At 45.2% G+C, this 16,810-nt stretch overlaps 3 protein-coding genes across 3 annotated transcripts; 2 read left to right on the forward strand and 1 right to left on the reverse strand.

Moving 5' to 3' along the window:
• Nucleotides 1–2,371: 2,371 nt before the first annotated feature.
• On the forward strand, nucleotides 2,372–3,055 carry N7496_006053 (uncharacterized protein; the record flags this gene model as incomplete). The annotated part of the gene is made up of 3 exons (XM_056698982.1): nucleotides 2,372–2,706; nucleotides 2,765–2,782; nucleotides 2,851–3,055. The coding sequence occupies 3 exons, from the start codon at nucleotides 2,372–2,374 to the stop codon at nucleotides 3,053–3,055; spliced, it is 558 nt and encodes a 185-aa protein (XP_056554395.1).
• Nucleotides 3,056–13,358: 10,303 nt separating this feature from the next.
• N7496_006054 (uncharacterized protein) lies at nucleotides 13,359–14,056 on the reverse strand (the record flags this gene model as incomplete). Its single annotated transcript, XM_056698983.1, has 3 exons — nucleotides 13,359–13,619; nucleotides 13,684–13,922; nucleotides 13,984–14,056. The coding sequence occupies 3 exons, from the start codon at nucleotides 14,054–14,056 to the stop codon at nucleotides 13,359–13,361; spliced, it is 573 nt and encodes a 190-aa protein (XP_056554396.1).
• A 2,026-nt stretch (nucleotides 14,057–16,082) lies between these two features.
• N7496_006055 (uncharacterized protein) lies at nucleotides 16,083–16,774 on the forward strand (the record flags this gene model as incomplete). Its single annotated transcript, XM_056698984.1, has 2 exons — nucleotides 16,083–16,313; nucleotides 16,364–16,774. The coding sequence occupies 2 exons, from the start codon at nucleotides 16,083–16,085 to the stop codon at nucleotides 16,772–16,774; spliced, it is 642 nt and encodes a 213-aa protein (XP_056554397.1).
• Between the last annotated feature and the right edge of the window lie 36 nt (nucleotides 16,775–16,810).

Genomic DNA, 16,810 nt, shown 5'->3' on the forward strand with positions numbered 1-16,810 from the left:
CCTGGGGGACCAGGCTTTCACTTGATACCCACTTATCAGAATTTCACCAACTACAAGACCGCCGTCTAACGATGCTTGGCAGTTTCTCGTTGAGGGCCCAGAAGAAGCAACACTAATTTTCGGATCAATGAAACCTTCTGTTGATCGAGAAAATATGGCCTCGGCAATCTATGGCGGTACATGGCCGACTACTCGCTAAGTCAACGATAGTAGGGGAAATCCGACCGTGGAAACTAAAGGGCAATCTCCGAGGAATTCTAGACTCTAGTTCAACACGGAAAATTTGTGCTTGATTTTATACTCCGGAATTGGCTGACTTTTCTGAGTTGTAGACTTTCGGCAGATAATCCAATACAAAGGTTTTTGAATACCACCGGTTGTTGTTAGAATCGTAACCAGCGTCAAGTAGAAGCCATCGAGGGTGAACCCGATCTCATTCCGAATATCATGCTCACTATGTGTTACCCCGCCCTCCATTCCAAAGTGAAAGCGAAGTCATTGAACGCCGGTAGGCCAAATGCTCTCACAGTAAATCAAAAGATGAGGGACCCACATCGAGAGAGGTCGCCCCTTGAGTATGGAGATCATTCCCCTGGGTAGTGGAGACTAGGGTAGATCTCTCGACGATGCTTTTGCTTGTCTCTGACCGACCTAGACCAGTACCACTCATCCTCGGGATAGATTTGCCACAACGAGTACAAACCAACGCCGCATATCCGTATACATGGAGCAAGGAGTTTTAGAATATACATTTGAAGTCTAGGACATACCGCCGTCAGAGAAACCCCACGGCCTATGGGCCGTGATATAGATACCCGAAAATTCGCTATAGCACCCATAATTGCTATGCTTTCAACTCAGTCCGTGGATACCGTGGCTTCCTTTGGTATGCCCGTGGTGCGTGAAAGGGTATCGTAATCCACACGGTGTTCCGTCGGCCTGGTGATGGGGGAATATCGCTTCGTTCGTATCTAAAGGTATGTCAGAGTGGAGTGCCACTGTAGGGGAACTGTCATGAGAGTCCTTACTCGGAATGCATGGATATTTCGAAAGAGAGGTGGACGGAGGGGTGAACCCTTCCCGTGGAAACATGCTCGTTGCCAAAATATTGTCTTGATATATCTCAGTCTGCCGCCACTGTTCCAGTATTTGACGGACTAATGGATCGGGAGTCTTCAAGATCAATGGTGGGGGAAAAGGAGGGAGCTCCTCCAAAAGGCTTCGCTCAGGGAATAGATTCCGTACAGAGCCAGTTTGGACCACCTCTTCATAGAGAGGGCGTTGTCGGCGAATACCCTGGTCCAATTGCTCGAGCTTGCTACGGAGCGAGCTAATAGACCTCCATTTCCCCGTCTGCCTGAAGTATTCCTCACGCCTTTTCTTCCAGGGCAAATGCTGATGACGAGCCATCCATTCTTGCAAATTGTCCTCTTCTTCCACCGTCCAAAGAGTGTATATGCCTTCTGACATTTTTGGGGGGGATATAAAATCAAGTATGGAAACAAAAAGGGTCGTAGGACGGATGGATAGAACAAAAAATTAAGATGTCGAAATGTTAAGCGGACTGGGAAAGTACCAGGCATTTACCTGTTGAAAACCTTCTGGAATATACCAACCGCATTTGCGACGCTATTCAATACTATAACGAATTTAGTTAGTCAGGAACATCAAGATAGTCCCTTTTATTGCTAGTGCAATTGAATCGTGAGGTGGGTATTATTTGGTACCGATTATTTGCACCATGTAGCATTGTGATACGGCTAACTAAAGTCGTGAATTGGACAATTCAACTCTATTTACCTCCTTAACTAATTCCCGATTTAATTATCTACAGTGAATTTAGAGGGTCGATATAATGATCAATTGTCGATTACGGAGCAAATAGTACTTTCGATCCGTTTAATTTACAATATCTCCTACCTGATCAAACCCCACCAACAAGGGCCCTATCTGAATTATCCCAAAACTGGGTAAATTCGGTCTATGCAGGTCTTTCATTTTCTGCCTATTTCCCTCATTGAATAAACAATGTGAAGCTTTCTTTTAGTAGAGTCAGTCGCCAGCTCGGCCGTACTAGTCGGACAGCCCATATAGAATACCACGCCATCCAGGTTGATAGCATGTTCTAGGGCAAGATCCGCAAGTAGACAATCTACAATAGTAATTTTTCATGTACTAGTTTCTTACGGTATATCCACAAAGGGCACAGGATATACTAAAAGGTTAGGCGGACGAGATCACGCTATATTATGCGGGCTAGCCTAGACTAGGACCCCTACTGCATATATATTCTCTAGGCCCATCCGTACTACACAGATCTCAACCACCACCGCTTACTGAACTTCTTTTTACTTTAACAAACCTAATCACCATGGCTATTACGCATGGCGCCGAAAGCGACGAAGCCTCTTCAGGTCTCTACACTGAATGGCTTCAGATGTTCCCTCCCAAGCCTAGAAGGCCTTCCGATATCTATGACATACCCAAGTCGGCTGTCGTTTCCCCAGAGGAGGATTGCGCTTTCGAATACATCGACGAACAGTCAGGCGCTGAGGAACACCAAGATACAATGGACGAAGATCATCGAGAGCAAACAGATGAGGAAGACATGACGATGGAAACGCTAGGCGTGGCCTGTAACGGGAACAGGGCGATCCCGGAGGACGGTCTGAGAGATCCCAACCTTATAAGCAAAGTTTTCACCGAGTACGTTGATTCGCTCACTCTTGCCGTTAGAAGCAATGAATACTAACCGTTGCGCTAGCCTAGATAGTCGAGTGAGGTGAGGCATTCCTCCTAGGGGCAAGTCCTCCGATCGCTAATTTATTTCATGCTAATGAATTCCTTCAGGGGGGTAGAAGAGCAGTTTTTGGAACAGAATGCTTGGAATGGAAACATGCAGCAGAGCATGGAGACTATGGCACATGGTTACAACGAGATTCAAACCCTCAAAAAGGCCATAAGCGCGTTAGAAGACCAGGTTGCCGCCTTATCCGTGAATAGAGGTAGTACAGTGGAGAGGAGGCCAGGACGCCCGAAGCGACCGGCGCAGTGAAAAGATGGGCCCTGTGATGATAGATTGGGTGGAGGCATGATGACAGAGACTCAAAATCCAAGATGAGAATGAACGCCCCCGCCGACCAGCGTTATCCTATATTTACTGTACTAGTTGCCGGTAACTCGCACAAGAATAATGTAACAAGGCCGTTTGTGTAACCACTTTGGGAAGTTAACCCGGCCTCATTAAATGAGGTGCCATGGCAGAGGAATAGTTCGTCGTGAGCCACTTCCCGATTCTGGAATCGAAAAGGAATAATTGATTTCCTACACCCATAAGAGATTTTTAAACGATCAAACATAGAGTTTGCTTTTCTGAGACCGAAGCGAGAGGCTTGGCGCGCTGGGAACAATGGTACAAGCTCCATCGTGATTACATTCCCACGTAACTGTGCCGCTCTCCGCTCCTAGCGATCCTGTGATCCGAAAGTCGATGACTGTCGAGATACGACAATTGTCCCTGTGTCGTAGGACATTTAATACAGAGAAATAACATATTATTGTCATTGAGGCTTTTGGTTGAGGTTACGCTGAGCCTTCGGACTATCCGCCACTGGATTACATCAATCCCTCGTACTGACGTGTAGAAGCAGCGTTCTTTCGCAATTCGAACAACTGGAGTGGAGCAACAACCTGCCGATGCCACATTTCGGGCATTTATCGCCTTCCGTTCGTCAATATTCTCATTAGAGACACCTCGAGGTCGAGATGGACTATCTCGCTCATTGTAATTTGGCGAAAGCTTATCGGATATAGCCGAGAGGATCATCGCGCTCGGGCCATCGACTGGTAAGATCGACCCGGAACTCTAAATATACGCTAGTAATTTTGCCCCTCCTACCCAATCTGCGATAGTTCAACGTAACCGGTTCCCGCTATCAAAGCCACGGCCCTGAATAAGTACAGACGAGAATACATTCCATGGTTTAACCATTAAAGGTCCTTGGTTGAGTGTAAGTGTTCCATGCCGACCGAGTGATGGCGTAAATGCGACCCAGACCTGCTCTAGCGTTACGCCTAGTACTCTTGTTGAGACTAGACTTTTGCCACACACATGCAAACTTACCGCGTTTGCCAGATGATTTTCCAGTATTTACCTTTTTCGGAGGGCAAATGATGCTGGCAAATCCGACGTGGGAGATATTCGGATACGAGGTTTGTTTAGAGATGTGGCTAATATGCGGGAGGAACGAGCCGGTGGAGCACGGACAACCGTTATGCATCCCTCCTAACCCCCACCATTTTGAGCGCTCAATGCAAGCCATACAAGGAACGCCAAGACGCCTCCAGAAAGACATCCAATCGGGTTAACTTAAGAGTCCCGTTGACTTTTTCCCACCAAGCGACGCCTACGGGTGAAGCCTGAGCCTCTGGAGTGCCTTTCATGTCCGGGTCGTTTTTCGGCCGCCTTCCATACTTGTTAGCGCCGGACTTCCCCCGGATGATCCCCGGATACTGGAAACGCAGCTCACCAATCCCACTATCCAAGGGTCACTCGATGAAATCCCAACTCAGTGTTAACCGAAACTTTCAATAGTACTACGCCGTGCTCCCGTGACCTATCCCACCATAGTTCCATCATGGGATCCGCAGTTCCCAGCACCCAAGGGATCCAGTGAATCCATGTACTATAGAATAATTTACATGACTCCTTCAACCGACGTCTTGAATCACAGCATATGCTGCTTTTCATTTGAGATAAGAAACACGATTAATAGAAAGCTTGTCTTCGGATTAATATTAGGGATGATATCAGGCTACCTACCCCCCAAGTTCAACACATACAGTAGTTTTCGAATTCAGTTTGACCCCACACTCTTTAGATTTGATTCCCGGAAAATAAATCCTTACTATGCGAGTTTTGATTGGCTATTATTTTAGGCACTTGAATCTTGACCGCTTTCTATAATGGTATATGTATTTTATAATACGAATTCATTACCATGCATGCTGTATTTTACACGAAATTGAATGTTACAAGATGCTTGTTTGAAAGTCGACTTCGGCACGTTCCGTTGGGTACTTAGATTCCATTCATATTCGCAGATTCTTGGCGGGCACTTCGGAGCTGCCGCAGTCTAGACTGGAGGGCAAGCAGGCTTCGGTTTCGCGGTTCCACGTGGGAGACACTCGGAGAGGGAACGAGCTCAATGACGATGATGCCTTCGGCAGTTTTCTCCTTGAATCTCAATTTCCACTTGGGAGATTTTATTTGAGAAAGGATTTTATCGCACTCAGGTTGGTCCATGTCGGGGAACCCAATTATATGAAAGTAACTTCGTTCGCGAATGAACAGTAACGACATTGGCTGATTGCGATCGTACAATTTTTTCGATAGTTCGTTAAGCATTGACTGGCCATGTTCACCGTACTCGGATAATATGTTCGGAGCGGGTCTTCTCATGCTGAAATGTTGTACTGTGGACTATTACCAGAATAAAGGCCCTGGCCTGAGCTGAGCAGTCTACTTATGCGTCAGAGAAGACGGAAAGAAAAGGCAGAATCCAATGACGGTTCTGGGATTACATACGGAGTGTCATTAACACCAATGTTCTGCCCAACTGATAGAGTAGAGCGGTGACACTAAACGGGATTAGCGTACTTCGGATTCATTTTCCGGGAATCAAGTCTTAAAAGTGTTGGGTCAAACTGAATTCGAAAACTACTGTACTTGGGACTCGTTTATTTGTGGAGCAATCTTATCTGTGACCGACGAGTTATTTCTCAGTTGTATCAAAATCGGGGTTCTAGCTTGTCTGGCTCTAATCCCAGATTTAGACGGAGTGATTATTTCGTAAAGAAATTTCCAGCAGTTTACTTCTGCTCAAACTTCATCATGCTTTTTTTATATTTCTAGCCTGGCAAATTGCTAATTCCACATTTTTACGGAGCAGGTCTTCCTAAGATCAGAAACTTTTTTCCACGCTGAGTCAACGTGATTACCGTGATACAATGCTGAAAGTTTATTGCATGACACAAGATAGACATAATAAGAAAGCCGTTGAATTAGAAAGTCATTAATTATGTCAAGTTACTATTTCACCTCATCAAGGGGATTTCAAAAGTAGGGTGAGCCACGTTTTGAGCAACGTTTTGAGCAACATTTTGAGCACCTTTTCAACCCATTTTCTAAATAGACTGCTCAGCTCGGGCCAGGGCCTGTATTCTGCTTTCGGCACATAGAGCACACTACAGCATTTCAGCATGAACATCCTATTATTACTTAATCATAAATAGATTATTCTAATCCTTGTAAATGACTGAGTAGGCGGATCTCAACCGGTCGATTTAGGTTATCAATTTGGACCGATTCGAACGCCCCTCTTGGAATGCTGTGACAGCTCTAGGTGGATCAAGGTTGGTGATCAGGTTTGATGAATTCACTGAATTATGATACGTCTAAACCAATTTGTGAGGACAAGCTGAAGTCAAACTGTTGGTATCACCCGCTAGGTACTGTGTACACAGTTAAGTGGACAGTTTATGCTAAAGCAAAAGTTGATTGATTCGTGTATGATTGATGTAGATTCCAGGTCCTCGTCCAATGCCCCTGAATCCGTGCGGCGGGAGCCGCAGCTGAGCAAGATTACGTACAATATGTCTTTGCTTATTCTGACGGGAGGATATATCCCGACACAAACGAATAGTTTTGATAAAATGGAGGTGTGGTTTTATGACAATCAACCAGTTAAATCAATCCTTCAACACGATCGCACGAATTCACCTTAATTAAGGAATTACATTCATCAAAATTGAACACCTTGATTGGTACACACATTGTACTAAATGGCTGTTTAAACGAATCATGTTATATTCAATTCACAGTCATAATTGGTTCTTCACCAGACTTGACCGATGAATTAGTACCAAAGGAGATCTTCTGAACCCGACAATCTTTCCAGAGGATACATTCAAACAGTGAATCTTGCTTCAATTTTGGACCAACAAAGGCAACGGCTCATACCGCTAATTCAACTAAATTCACCATGATTGAACGGCCGAATTTATCAAAATTGACAAAACCTTACAAGAAATTGTGCGAAACATTAACCAGCTAGCTGTTCAGATGAAATATTTTGAGCGTCTCCACTTGGATGGGGTTTACTACCAGGTTAATCTATGTATATTATTTTCTCACTTCGATTTCGACTATTCCGAGATTGGAGCAAATTTATCACGTCTAATTGGTTCTCGTGCGACAAGCCAAAAGCATGGTTCGAAAACTAGCTGTCCATTTTAGCGAAGGTACCAAGTTGGGGAAAAGGCAAAAGATCTATCTAGCGAGATGGTGCTTTTTATTGAGTTTGATAAGAAACGCCCCCTGTTGTCTTCAGTGATGCTAACTCTTTTTTGTACATGGGGGAAGTAAACCCGATTAGGCTTAGTGGGCTGAATTCCGGCAGAATTCCTGGATCATGTGCTATGGTTTTCAGGTGAAGGAGAATATGACTAATCTTGGCCCGAGATGCCGACCTCATCGGATGCCGAAATACGTGTAATTGCTTATGCTGAGACTTATGCATTTATGCGCTAATTATACATGGTTCAACTTAGTTGAACCGCCAGTTGAACCCCCAGTTGAACCCCTACCTTACTAAACTGCACCATGCGTCCATATAGCTCGACAAAACGTATGTTATTGATTCCTTAATGATTCGTTATCTTCATTCTTTGATTGGAATACGGAATAGGACGCTGAAATAGTAATTAGTTACATATTAAAGAAGAATGTTAACACTTTTTCAACATTGAAGTTCGAAAGGTGCTAACAAACAAATGAGAGATATATCTTGTACAGGAACATCCCATCCACACTTCGCCAAACACCACCTTTTTCGGCCCAGATCAGGGAGAGGATCCAGGAGCCGGGAACGATAACATATGTAATATTAAATATGTGTCTGACAAGCTTTCCATTTTTTAATTACCATTCGAAGCTAGCTTGTTCTGCAGGACAGGAGCGACCGAAGTGATTGATACCTACCAAGGGTCACTCAGCAGCATCGAAGACAGCCGAAAACCTTCACACAACTTAAAGTCAATGTTAGAAACTCACTTTGGTCCTCTCCCTGATGTGGCTTTTCATACGATGAGCTACGTATCGTATAGTGTGTCAAGATGGCAAATCATGCTGTCATCCCCGACCTGGGTCCAACTTGGGCCGATTTCAACAACACGGCCTTAATCGCAGCTAGTCACGACCCCGCCCTAGGCTATACATATGGCATGTAGGCACGACACATATACTGTTGAAATGCTAACCACAATAATGGCCTGCTAAAGTAACTAACTCGTCATGGGGCGGCCCCCGCATCTACGCAAAAGAAAGCTTTATCCCTGCTGACAAGTGACACAGATCACATGAACATTTCTTGCGATAAGTGGACTGATCATTGAATTGCCCAGATGCCGCAAATGGGCTACTAACTACTAATTGTTTAGGCAACATGGCTCCAAGGCTGTCTTATGCAAAGCTTGTTTTCATATTCGATCCTATAGAGCGGCTTTTTCACCATATCTCAAACAGCTGAACAAGCTCGATGAAACAAGCTAGCCACTATCAATCTTCCTCAGCACGAAGGAGCATGCAAAGGAGGGGATTCTGAACCACTGTGGTAGCTTCAGCACCCAAATCCCGGACAGTTCTAGTCAATTGACTAGCATGATCTCCCTTTTGCGCACCTTTTGGGTAATGCTTAATAAAATGATCATCCAAAACTGAGCGAAGAACTTGTATGAGATTCCCCCAATCACCTCGAGATTTCTCAAGAGTTGCATCAAAGGCGGCCATGGTAGGCTCAATAGGCATACTTGTGGACGCGGAAGCAAACAAACTGTTTGAGTCATATAGTATCACGCCAATTGATAACAGACAGCTCAGTTTCTCATGGTCCAATACTGAGGAATGGGCGTTGTGGGACCCATCACAGTCTTCGGGCAGAGACCTGTCTCCAAGGGAAAAGATGGCCCTATATAGTGAAGGATATCTTGGCCTTCTTGTAGAGCCGAGCCAGAACGCAAGTTGAACGAATAACTCCACTTCCCCCATGGCGAACCGAGGCCTTCTCGACGATTGAGATCGAACCCGACAAGCAGGCCGCGATAAGAAGGGCGGAAACGGCACGGTCCAAGTCGGACGTCGTCGTCTACTCAGACGCCTCGGGACACCACGGTCACCTCGGCGCTGCAGCCACAGGATTCAATAATAGCTCACCGGAGACAACTGAAAGTCTACAAATCCAAGTGGGCCAGATGGATCGATGGTCAGTACACGCCGCCGAACTGCTCGGGATCTTATATGCAACCATCCTCATCAACAAGATCGCTCTCCAACGTCGAAGATCAACGGAAACTCGGGCCCGATCCGCGACTATCCTCAGCGATAGTATGTCGGCAATACAAGCAATCCAGAACCCACGGAATAAGTCAGGACAACAGATCATCCATACCATCTTGAGAACAGCCACAAACACCAAGATGCACGGCATCGCAGTCAGTTTACAATGGGTGCCCGGACACAGCGACGAACCCGGGAACGAGACAGCAGACCGGTTAGCTAAAGAGGCGGCCATGCCAGGCCAAACCCACCCGTTTTCTCCCTTGCTATCGCGAGAGAGGGCCCACATCAGGAAGGGCATCCACGCTCAGTGAGAAAGCGAATGGAAAGAATCCCGCAACGGCAGCCACCTTCGCAAGATCGACAATTCACTACCAGCCAAATACACGAGACAGCTCTATGGAAACTTACCTCGAAACCGAGCGTACCTTCTGACGCAGTTGCGAACAGGACATTGCTGGTTGTCAACATACGCCAAGTTGTTCCGCCATCGCGAAGATGACCGGTGTGTCTGCGGCGCGCGGGAAAGTGTGATACACGTCCTCCTGGACTGCCCCGCGCTGAGCCACCTACGCAAGGAACTTCGAGAGAAGGTTGGGGACGCACTCAACAACATATCAACACTGCTGGGAGTAGGAGGACATAGAGGAGGCGACACTGCTCCGCGAGCCAAGACAGTGGAAGCTATCTTGGACTTCGCAGAAGCATCACAGCGGTTCCAAACCCGCGCGCCATGAGGGCAGCAATCCAAATAACGGCTACAAGGCCCCAACGAGGCTCTAAGTTCGTTTAAGAAGTGACGCAAGACAGATGTACGTACAGTGATATATAGTTGTTGTATGCTGCATATCGTTCGCGAGGGGTCAGCGTAAATGAAATCATCCATCCATCCATCCATCCATACTGTACGCTCTGGGTTCCAAAGTCGCGCGCCATGAGGGCAACAATCCAAAATAACGGCTACGAGGCCAAGGCAGGCCCCAACGAGGCTCTAAGTTCGTTTAAGAAGTGACGCAAGACAGATGTACGTACAGAGGTATATAGTTGTTGTATGCTGCATATGGCTTTTGCAGTTGAATTATAAACCATAGCCCGCTAGGCTAAGGTACGGATTCGTATTTTGGCCTAGTTGGGTAAACCAACTTTTGCGAGGGGTCGGCGTAAATGAATTACACACACAAACACACACATACTGTACGCTCTGGACTCTGATTACCTGTCAAGATGCTATCGCACTGTATTTCACTTGATGGCCATGGTCTTATAGTGGATGCTACCGTATGTACAGCATTCTACAGTACATAAGAAAGTCACGCCTTAATGACTCTATTTGCCTTCGTGTCAAAGTTGAGTGTGGCATAACGTGCTTTCCTTTGATAAGCCACATTCTTCTTCTTCTTCTTCCAAATTCAATATAACATCCTGCTCGAAATTAGTTTAACGAAGGCCAGTCAAAGGAGTCACGTACCGTTGCTCGGTGCGGAGGAAAGGTAGATTGGAAAAAGCGTAGGTTCCCACTGCGCGATCGTCGAATAACGACGACATGTATTGCCACAAGGCCGAACCATTTTTGCGCCCATCTTGAAAGCTTTCTCGGCATGTTGTTAGAGACATGTAGACCTGCGGAAATGGCCATGATCGCATTGATATATACCGGGCCATCGCATTGAGTCTTGGCTGAGACAAACAAGACGGTACTTGGTTGGACGAAAACCAGTTTAGAATTGGATGAGTCATAGAAAATGAATGATTATTTATCCTCCCGCATGTTCTTGTTCGTCTATATAATGAAAAGAGTTTTGATCTCAATACTCAACTGAGTAAAATTAATGGTGGGATGGAAAATTGATTTTTACGCACAGAAAGTACAGGTAATTGAACTTGATCAAGCGTAGTCTGAATTGACGCCAACAGAATCGGCATAAGATCCATTTCGCCAGTTAGATCAATATCTTCTAGTTGGTATTTCTAGGGATTCTAAGTGCCCTAGATACCAAGTCGACACGACACGTCTCGCACTTTCCTCAACGATCGATCCGTAAGCGTACAGTGTCTGCAATGGTCGGTAACTCCCTTCTAGCACAGCTTCTCTAATAATCTTCCAGGGATTCTCCGGGCTATTACGACTTGACCAGAGCAGATCAAGGGCCAGTCGCTAGCACAGGCAAATCATGAGTTGGATGGGTTGGAAATCGGGTATCTCCTGGAACAGCAACGCATGAAAAGGGGAGATGAGGAGCCTGGATAATTGGAGGCAGTTTCAGAATGGCTATAAAGCAAGTTGAGCGACTGTCCAAATCAGAGAGCGATGGCAGGAACTCCGGCAGTAATGGCTTTCCATACGCAAAATTGAGCAACAGAGGGTTTCATATTATAAGATCACTTTCGTGGCATTGATCACTTGCCAGTTAGAGATCTGGGCAAGTCCAATGATGAGAAAAACGCAGTTACAATTACGGTAACATTCGACATTATTAACCGAAATTTAAAAGACAATGCAGATACACATGGAAGGAGAACAAAAGCTGAATTGGTAAAGCCAATTTTTGGAATGTAGAAATACTCTAAAAAAGTGGTGAGCCATCAGATACCTCCTTCATATAATATTTCTTATACATCCACTCTTGGTATTAGCAAGTTCGTTTCATGTGCCTCCGTCAATATCAATTTATAATGTCAAACCCGGTTCATATCCAGCGCGTCCAAATACTCTCTCACAAGCTCAACTTGGCATTGCAAGACCCATCTAGAGTCCACTCTATCCGGGAAAAGAAATTGAACACACGCATGACGCTTCTTCCGTCTGTTATTCAAGATGATATCGTTGAGATAGAGCGATTGAGAAGATCTCGTGCCCCATCTCCGGAGGATAACTCCGAATTGTCAGGCGGTCAGCATATCCCACGTGGCCAGGTGAGTCATTTTCTCAGGACTTATGTTTGTTCATTTCACTAAGGATTATCGAAGGAAGGGACGAGACGTTGGAAATGGAGAGTGTGTAAAATTTTTGATATAACTAAAACAATCTTGAACGGAATTTACCAGTCACTTTGCTTTAACAATAATAATTGTGACTGAGGGATGATAGAAACTCACTACCAAAGGAATCAAGAACATGCTTTGTTAAATACTGTCTTTCAAGTCATAAGACCGGCTATGTCCCTGCATAGATAGCTAAATTCTAAATTGAAGCCATGTTTATACAGAGAAACGGTTTCAGATCCTAGCGCCAAGACAATGGTGAAACTGCCTGTTCCGGATTCCGGTAGCTTATAGACCATCCTGGGTATCTTTGTGACACTGTAAAATATTGAAATATTGACAATACTAATGCCCATCTGGTTCAGTAATCATGGCTAAGCTTTAAATATTATGATCGTGTTCAGGAGTCTCAGGATAGCCGCAGGCCTCAACAAACTCGAAGACGTTTTCCCAGGACGGCAAACGCAATTTGTTAGCCCAAAGAGGCTTTGCAAAGGATGTTAAAACCGAAGGACCATGTAAACTAGCTGCGAGCCTCAGTACGGTTTGCCATCGCTACGGGCCGACTTGAGGCCACTTAACTTTGCCGACGAACGAACAAAATACCCCCGTCTTAATAAGCCCAACTCCTTGTGACAGACGGTAGACGCGCTTCAACTGCCGAAGATAGGATGCTGAACACTTGAAGAAGCGTCTTCAAGCCAGTCTACTAACCAATACTAACCCACAGGGATCTGCTATTAGATTGGAAACTGAAATGGCAAATACGGAAGGAAATACTGCTTGGGCTCCAAGGAGACACGGCTTATACCCAAAGATGCATAAAACTGGTAGATAAGTGATAGTTGCGCTTTCGGCTGAGCCGCCGACCGTTAATCAATTGTGTGTGTGTACATATAGCATCAATGCGTACTAATAATTTATTTATGTTACTATGTGGTAGGCCGCAATTTCAATTTGCTGAACTTTCCTATAATTCTGCTCAAACTGTTTCACCTCCTGACTGCCATTTCTGCAACACTACCAAAGCTTCAGTAATCCCGCCTCTGGCCCGGAGCAACTCCGCCTCTGACTTTTCAAGGTAGCTTTTGTGGCGTTCAAGCTCTTCCTCAAGATGACGAAGCTTGGCTCGCCTCTCTTGTTCGCTTCGTTGGAGCTCCCCAATCTTACCAATAAGCTCCTTGTTCTGCTGCTCCAATCGCTGAATTGTAGCTGTGAAAGACTCCGAATCGATTTCCGGGCTCTGGGACAATAATACGTTATATCATTCTTGTATGCTCCGAGGAATAATTAAATGTGGGCCTCACCTCTCTCGTTGATGGCGCATCTTCACCCACTTTGTTCGCGTGTAATGTTTTCGGTGTCACGGCTTCAAGTGATTGTCCCAGCTCATCCATTATGTCTTGATATAAGCCGACGGTTCCGCGGCCGAGATTTGTCTTCAGAAGATATTCCTTGGCTTTGGAGGATGACCACGCGTAGCCATCCTCCGCCGATGGCTGTAGGCGCACCCGGCCTGGGGGTACGACGAGGCCCAGGCGCTGGTCTGCATAATAAATATTGGTTAATCACAAAATTAGATCGTTCGTTTCTCGTAGATCTCTTACAGATGTGATTTGCCAGAGCTTCACGGCATTGCTGCCTGCGCTGGGCACGCCGTTCGTTGCTTGTGAAGGTCATCCTGTTCGTATTTGAAGACATGTTATTCTCATTTTATCGGTATAATATTCCATGTATAAGAGGAAGTTGACGGAGTTTGGATTCATGGGTGAGTTCGCATCCGCCACAATTGCGGATCGTGTGCCTTGCTGCGCAAATTTTCTTTTTTAAGCACGAAGATGCGTAATCCATTTCGAGGATTATAGATGATTACCATACTTTGTAGAGCACATTAACCCGTTCTTGATGACTGACTGTGCAATTCAACTACGAGGATAAGGAAATTAATGATACAAAGGCTGGACTGCCTACTTTCAGCACCGGCCTGATCACAACAACAGAGTGTCAATCAAATTTTGCGGGTTTTATGTCTATGCAAAAAGGTTCATCGACCAAACTTCAAAGCAACTGTGATTAAAGCTAGCGAAGAATTGACGGTACCCTGACTTGAACCATTCCAGCTATTTTGGGTGTCGATATCGTCTATAAAGAGCCACTAATGTTTGGATGACAGACTAAAATTTACCAGTACATTAGAAAGCGAGACAGGAGACTTGGCTTCACTTACCATAAATATCTCTCATGATCTTATATACCGTCCTCCTTTACTTGATACCCTTCCTACATATACAAATGGCGGGACTCTCCCGCAAGAGAAGACGCCAGGCGGGGTTTCTTACAGAGCATACTACCCGCATGAGGTCTGTATCGCCAGATAGCATTGTCAGTCCTCAACCGCAGCCAAAGAGAGTCAAAAGAAACATCAAACTCCGATCTTCTCATATACCCAGGCGGATGACTGGTCGGCTGGCGCGGAATCCGCGCCAAAATCGGAAGTGTGGGAAAATGGCATTCTATCCAATCCCAGAACACCTGGTACAGTTGCATGTTAACTCAAAGAAAAGAGATTTATCAAAAGAGAAGACTCGCGAAGATTGGCTGCGTTGCTTGCGTCCTAGAGAAGACTTTGGAGGAGCCCCGGGGAAAGAGTGAACTAGCAATAGGATGGCTTAACGTTAAGCATCTGATCTGGTGACCGAATGTTATACTTCAAATGTAGCAAGTCTATATAGAAGCGAAGATTCATCAAATTTCAATTTATGTAGTACTAAACCAGATTTGCACAGTAAGTGGATCTCAGTTGAATCCACGGTTATGAGTATAGAGGTTGTGCACACTTCTTAGACGAAGAAGAAGTACAGTACCACGATTGTGGAAGAGAACCATCGATCGAGAACAGAGATCAAAAGGGATGATAAACTTGATTCAATTTAGTCAGGAAACATAGCAGTATTTATATCACAGGGAACATGATAAAAGATCACATGATATAAATAGATTGGAGTGTTAAATATTCTCCTGCCTAGGTAGGAAATTCAATGCGAGATCGTTGAGCATCAATTTGATAGATCTCATAGAGATGATCTAGAAGCAATGAGGGGTTAGTGGGTCTTTCATCACATGACCGCAAATAATCCACACTAATTAAAGAGCTGATTGAAGGAGCGTTACTGTACTGTATCCCATGGCAGTGAAACTGCTCATACTCAGCAGGGATGTCGTGGTGCTATGGAACGCCAATTCCATCTTGCGTCGATCAGCCTTGTTCTGCCCTGAACTTGAATATTTCATCTCCCATGAACACTTACGCTGTAGAAAAATAGTTGGCGCTGCCAATTTTCTTTTCAATGGGGAGGGGATGACCCTCAGAAAATGAAAATCGAAAACGATACTTACACGTTTCAGGATTCTTTTTCCTCCGACCACAATACTTTGAGGCAAACCGTGAATTTTTTTTCGTGCTTATTTACGATGTTCCATTTTCGGTCTTTCCCCTCACATCGCCTATGAATTTTGTAGCTTAATTATGGGGTAAATATCCTAACATGGCTAAAATTAAATTGATTACTGGGGACCTTTGGGTGTTATTCCGACCATCAAAAACAGAAATGCATAGGTATTCGTAAACAAACCCGCGCAAAGGGAGAGATAAGCAAGGTCCGCTCTCTATCAGTGACAGGTCCGAACCGTCCCCTGAATGTGGCCAATGCCACCCTTAAATATGACCCTTATCGACTCAATATTACAAACGTATCTCTTCATCACCGTTTCCAAATCAAAGAATCAGCAGCTCCGAGTTATCCAAATCGAAATGGAAAGCACTACCCAGAAACCCGAGCCCGAGATGAGTGAAGCCCAGCATGGGCTACCACATGCACCACCAGACAATGATGACCTTTTTTCGCTTCATTCGGACAAAAGCGCCGATCAGTGGATGGTAATTTTTAATGGCGAAAATCCGTTGCTATGCTGACATGTTGATAATAGGCACCTGATTTGTCACAATTGCACGATCACACGCAAGCCCTACACGAGCCATTGCAACCCCTCGTTGAGGAGTTTGAGGGATCGGACCAAGGTTACTCTCAGCAGTCACAACAGGTCACTGATATCTCGCGGCCCTATTCAACCTTCTGTGAGAGTTACGCTGCAAAAGTTGTCCACATTCAACACCTTGAGAAGGAAAATGAGATTATTCGGACATCCAACACTCAGTTGTGTCAACAATTACATATTATGGAACGCCGGCAAGCAAATCAGGAAGCATTGCTGGTCTGCTATGCAAAGATCTTTCATAGAGTGCGCGAGGAAATTTTGCGCGTTCTCAATGAAGGGGAGAGCATTTCCCTTGATCCAACTTTGGCGACGATTGAGAACCCTACAAACGAAAGACGCTGACGAAGATCAAACTCTCACCACCTTTTCCGCGCTTTC

This window comes from Penicillium cataractarum (assembly GCF_028827025.1).
Source record: "Penicillium cataractarum strain IBT 29864 chromosome Unknown utg000005l, whole genome shotgun sequence".
NCBI lineage: Eukaryota > Fungi > Ascomycota > Eurotiomycetes > Eurotiales > Aspergillaceae > Penicillium > Penicillium cataractarum.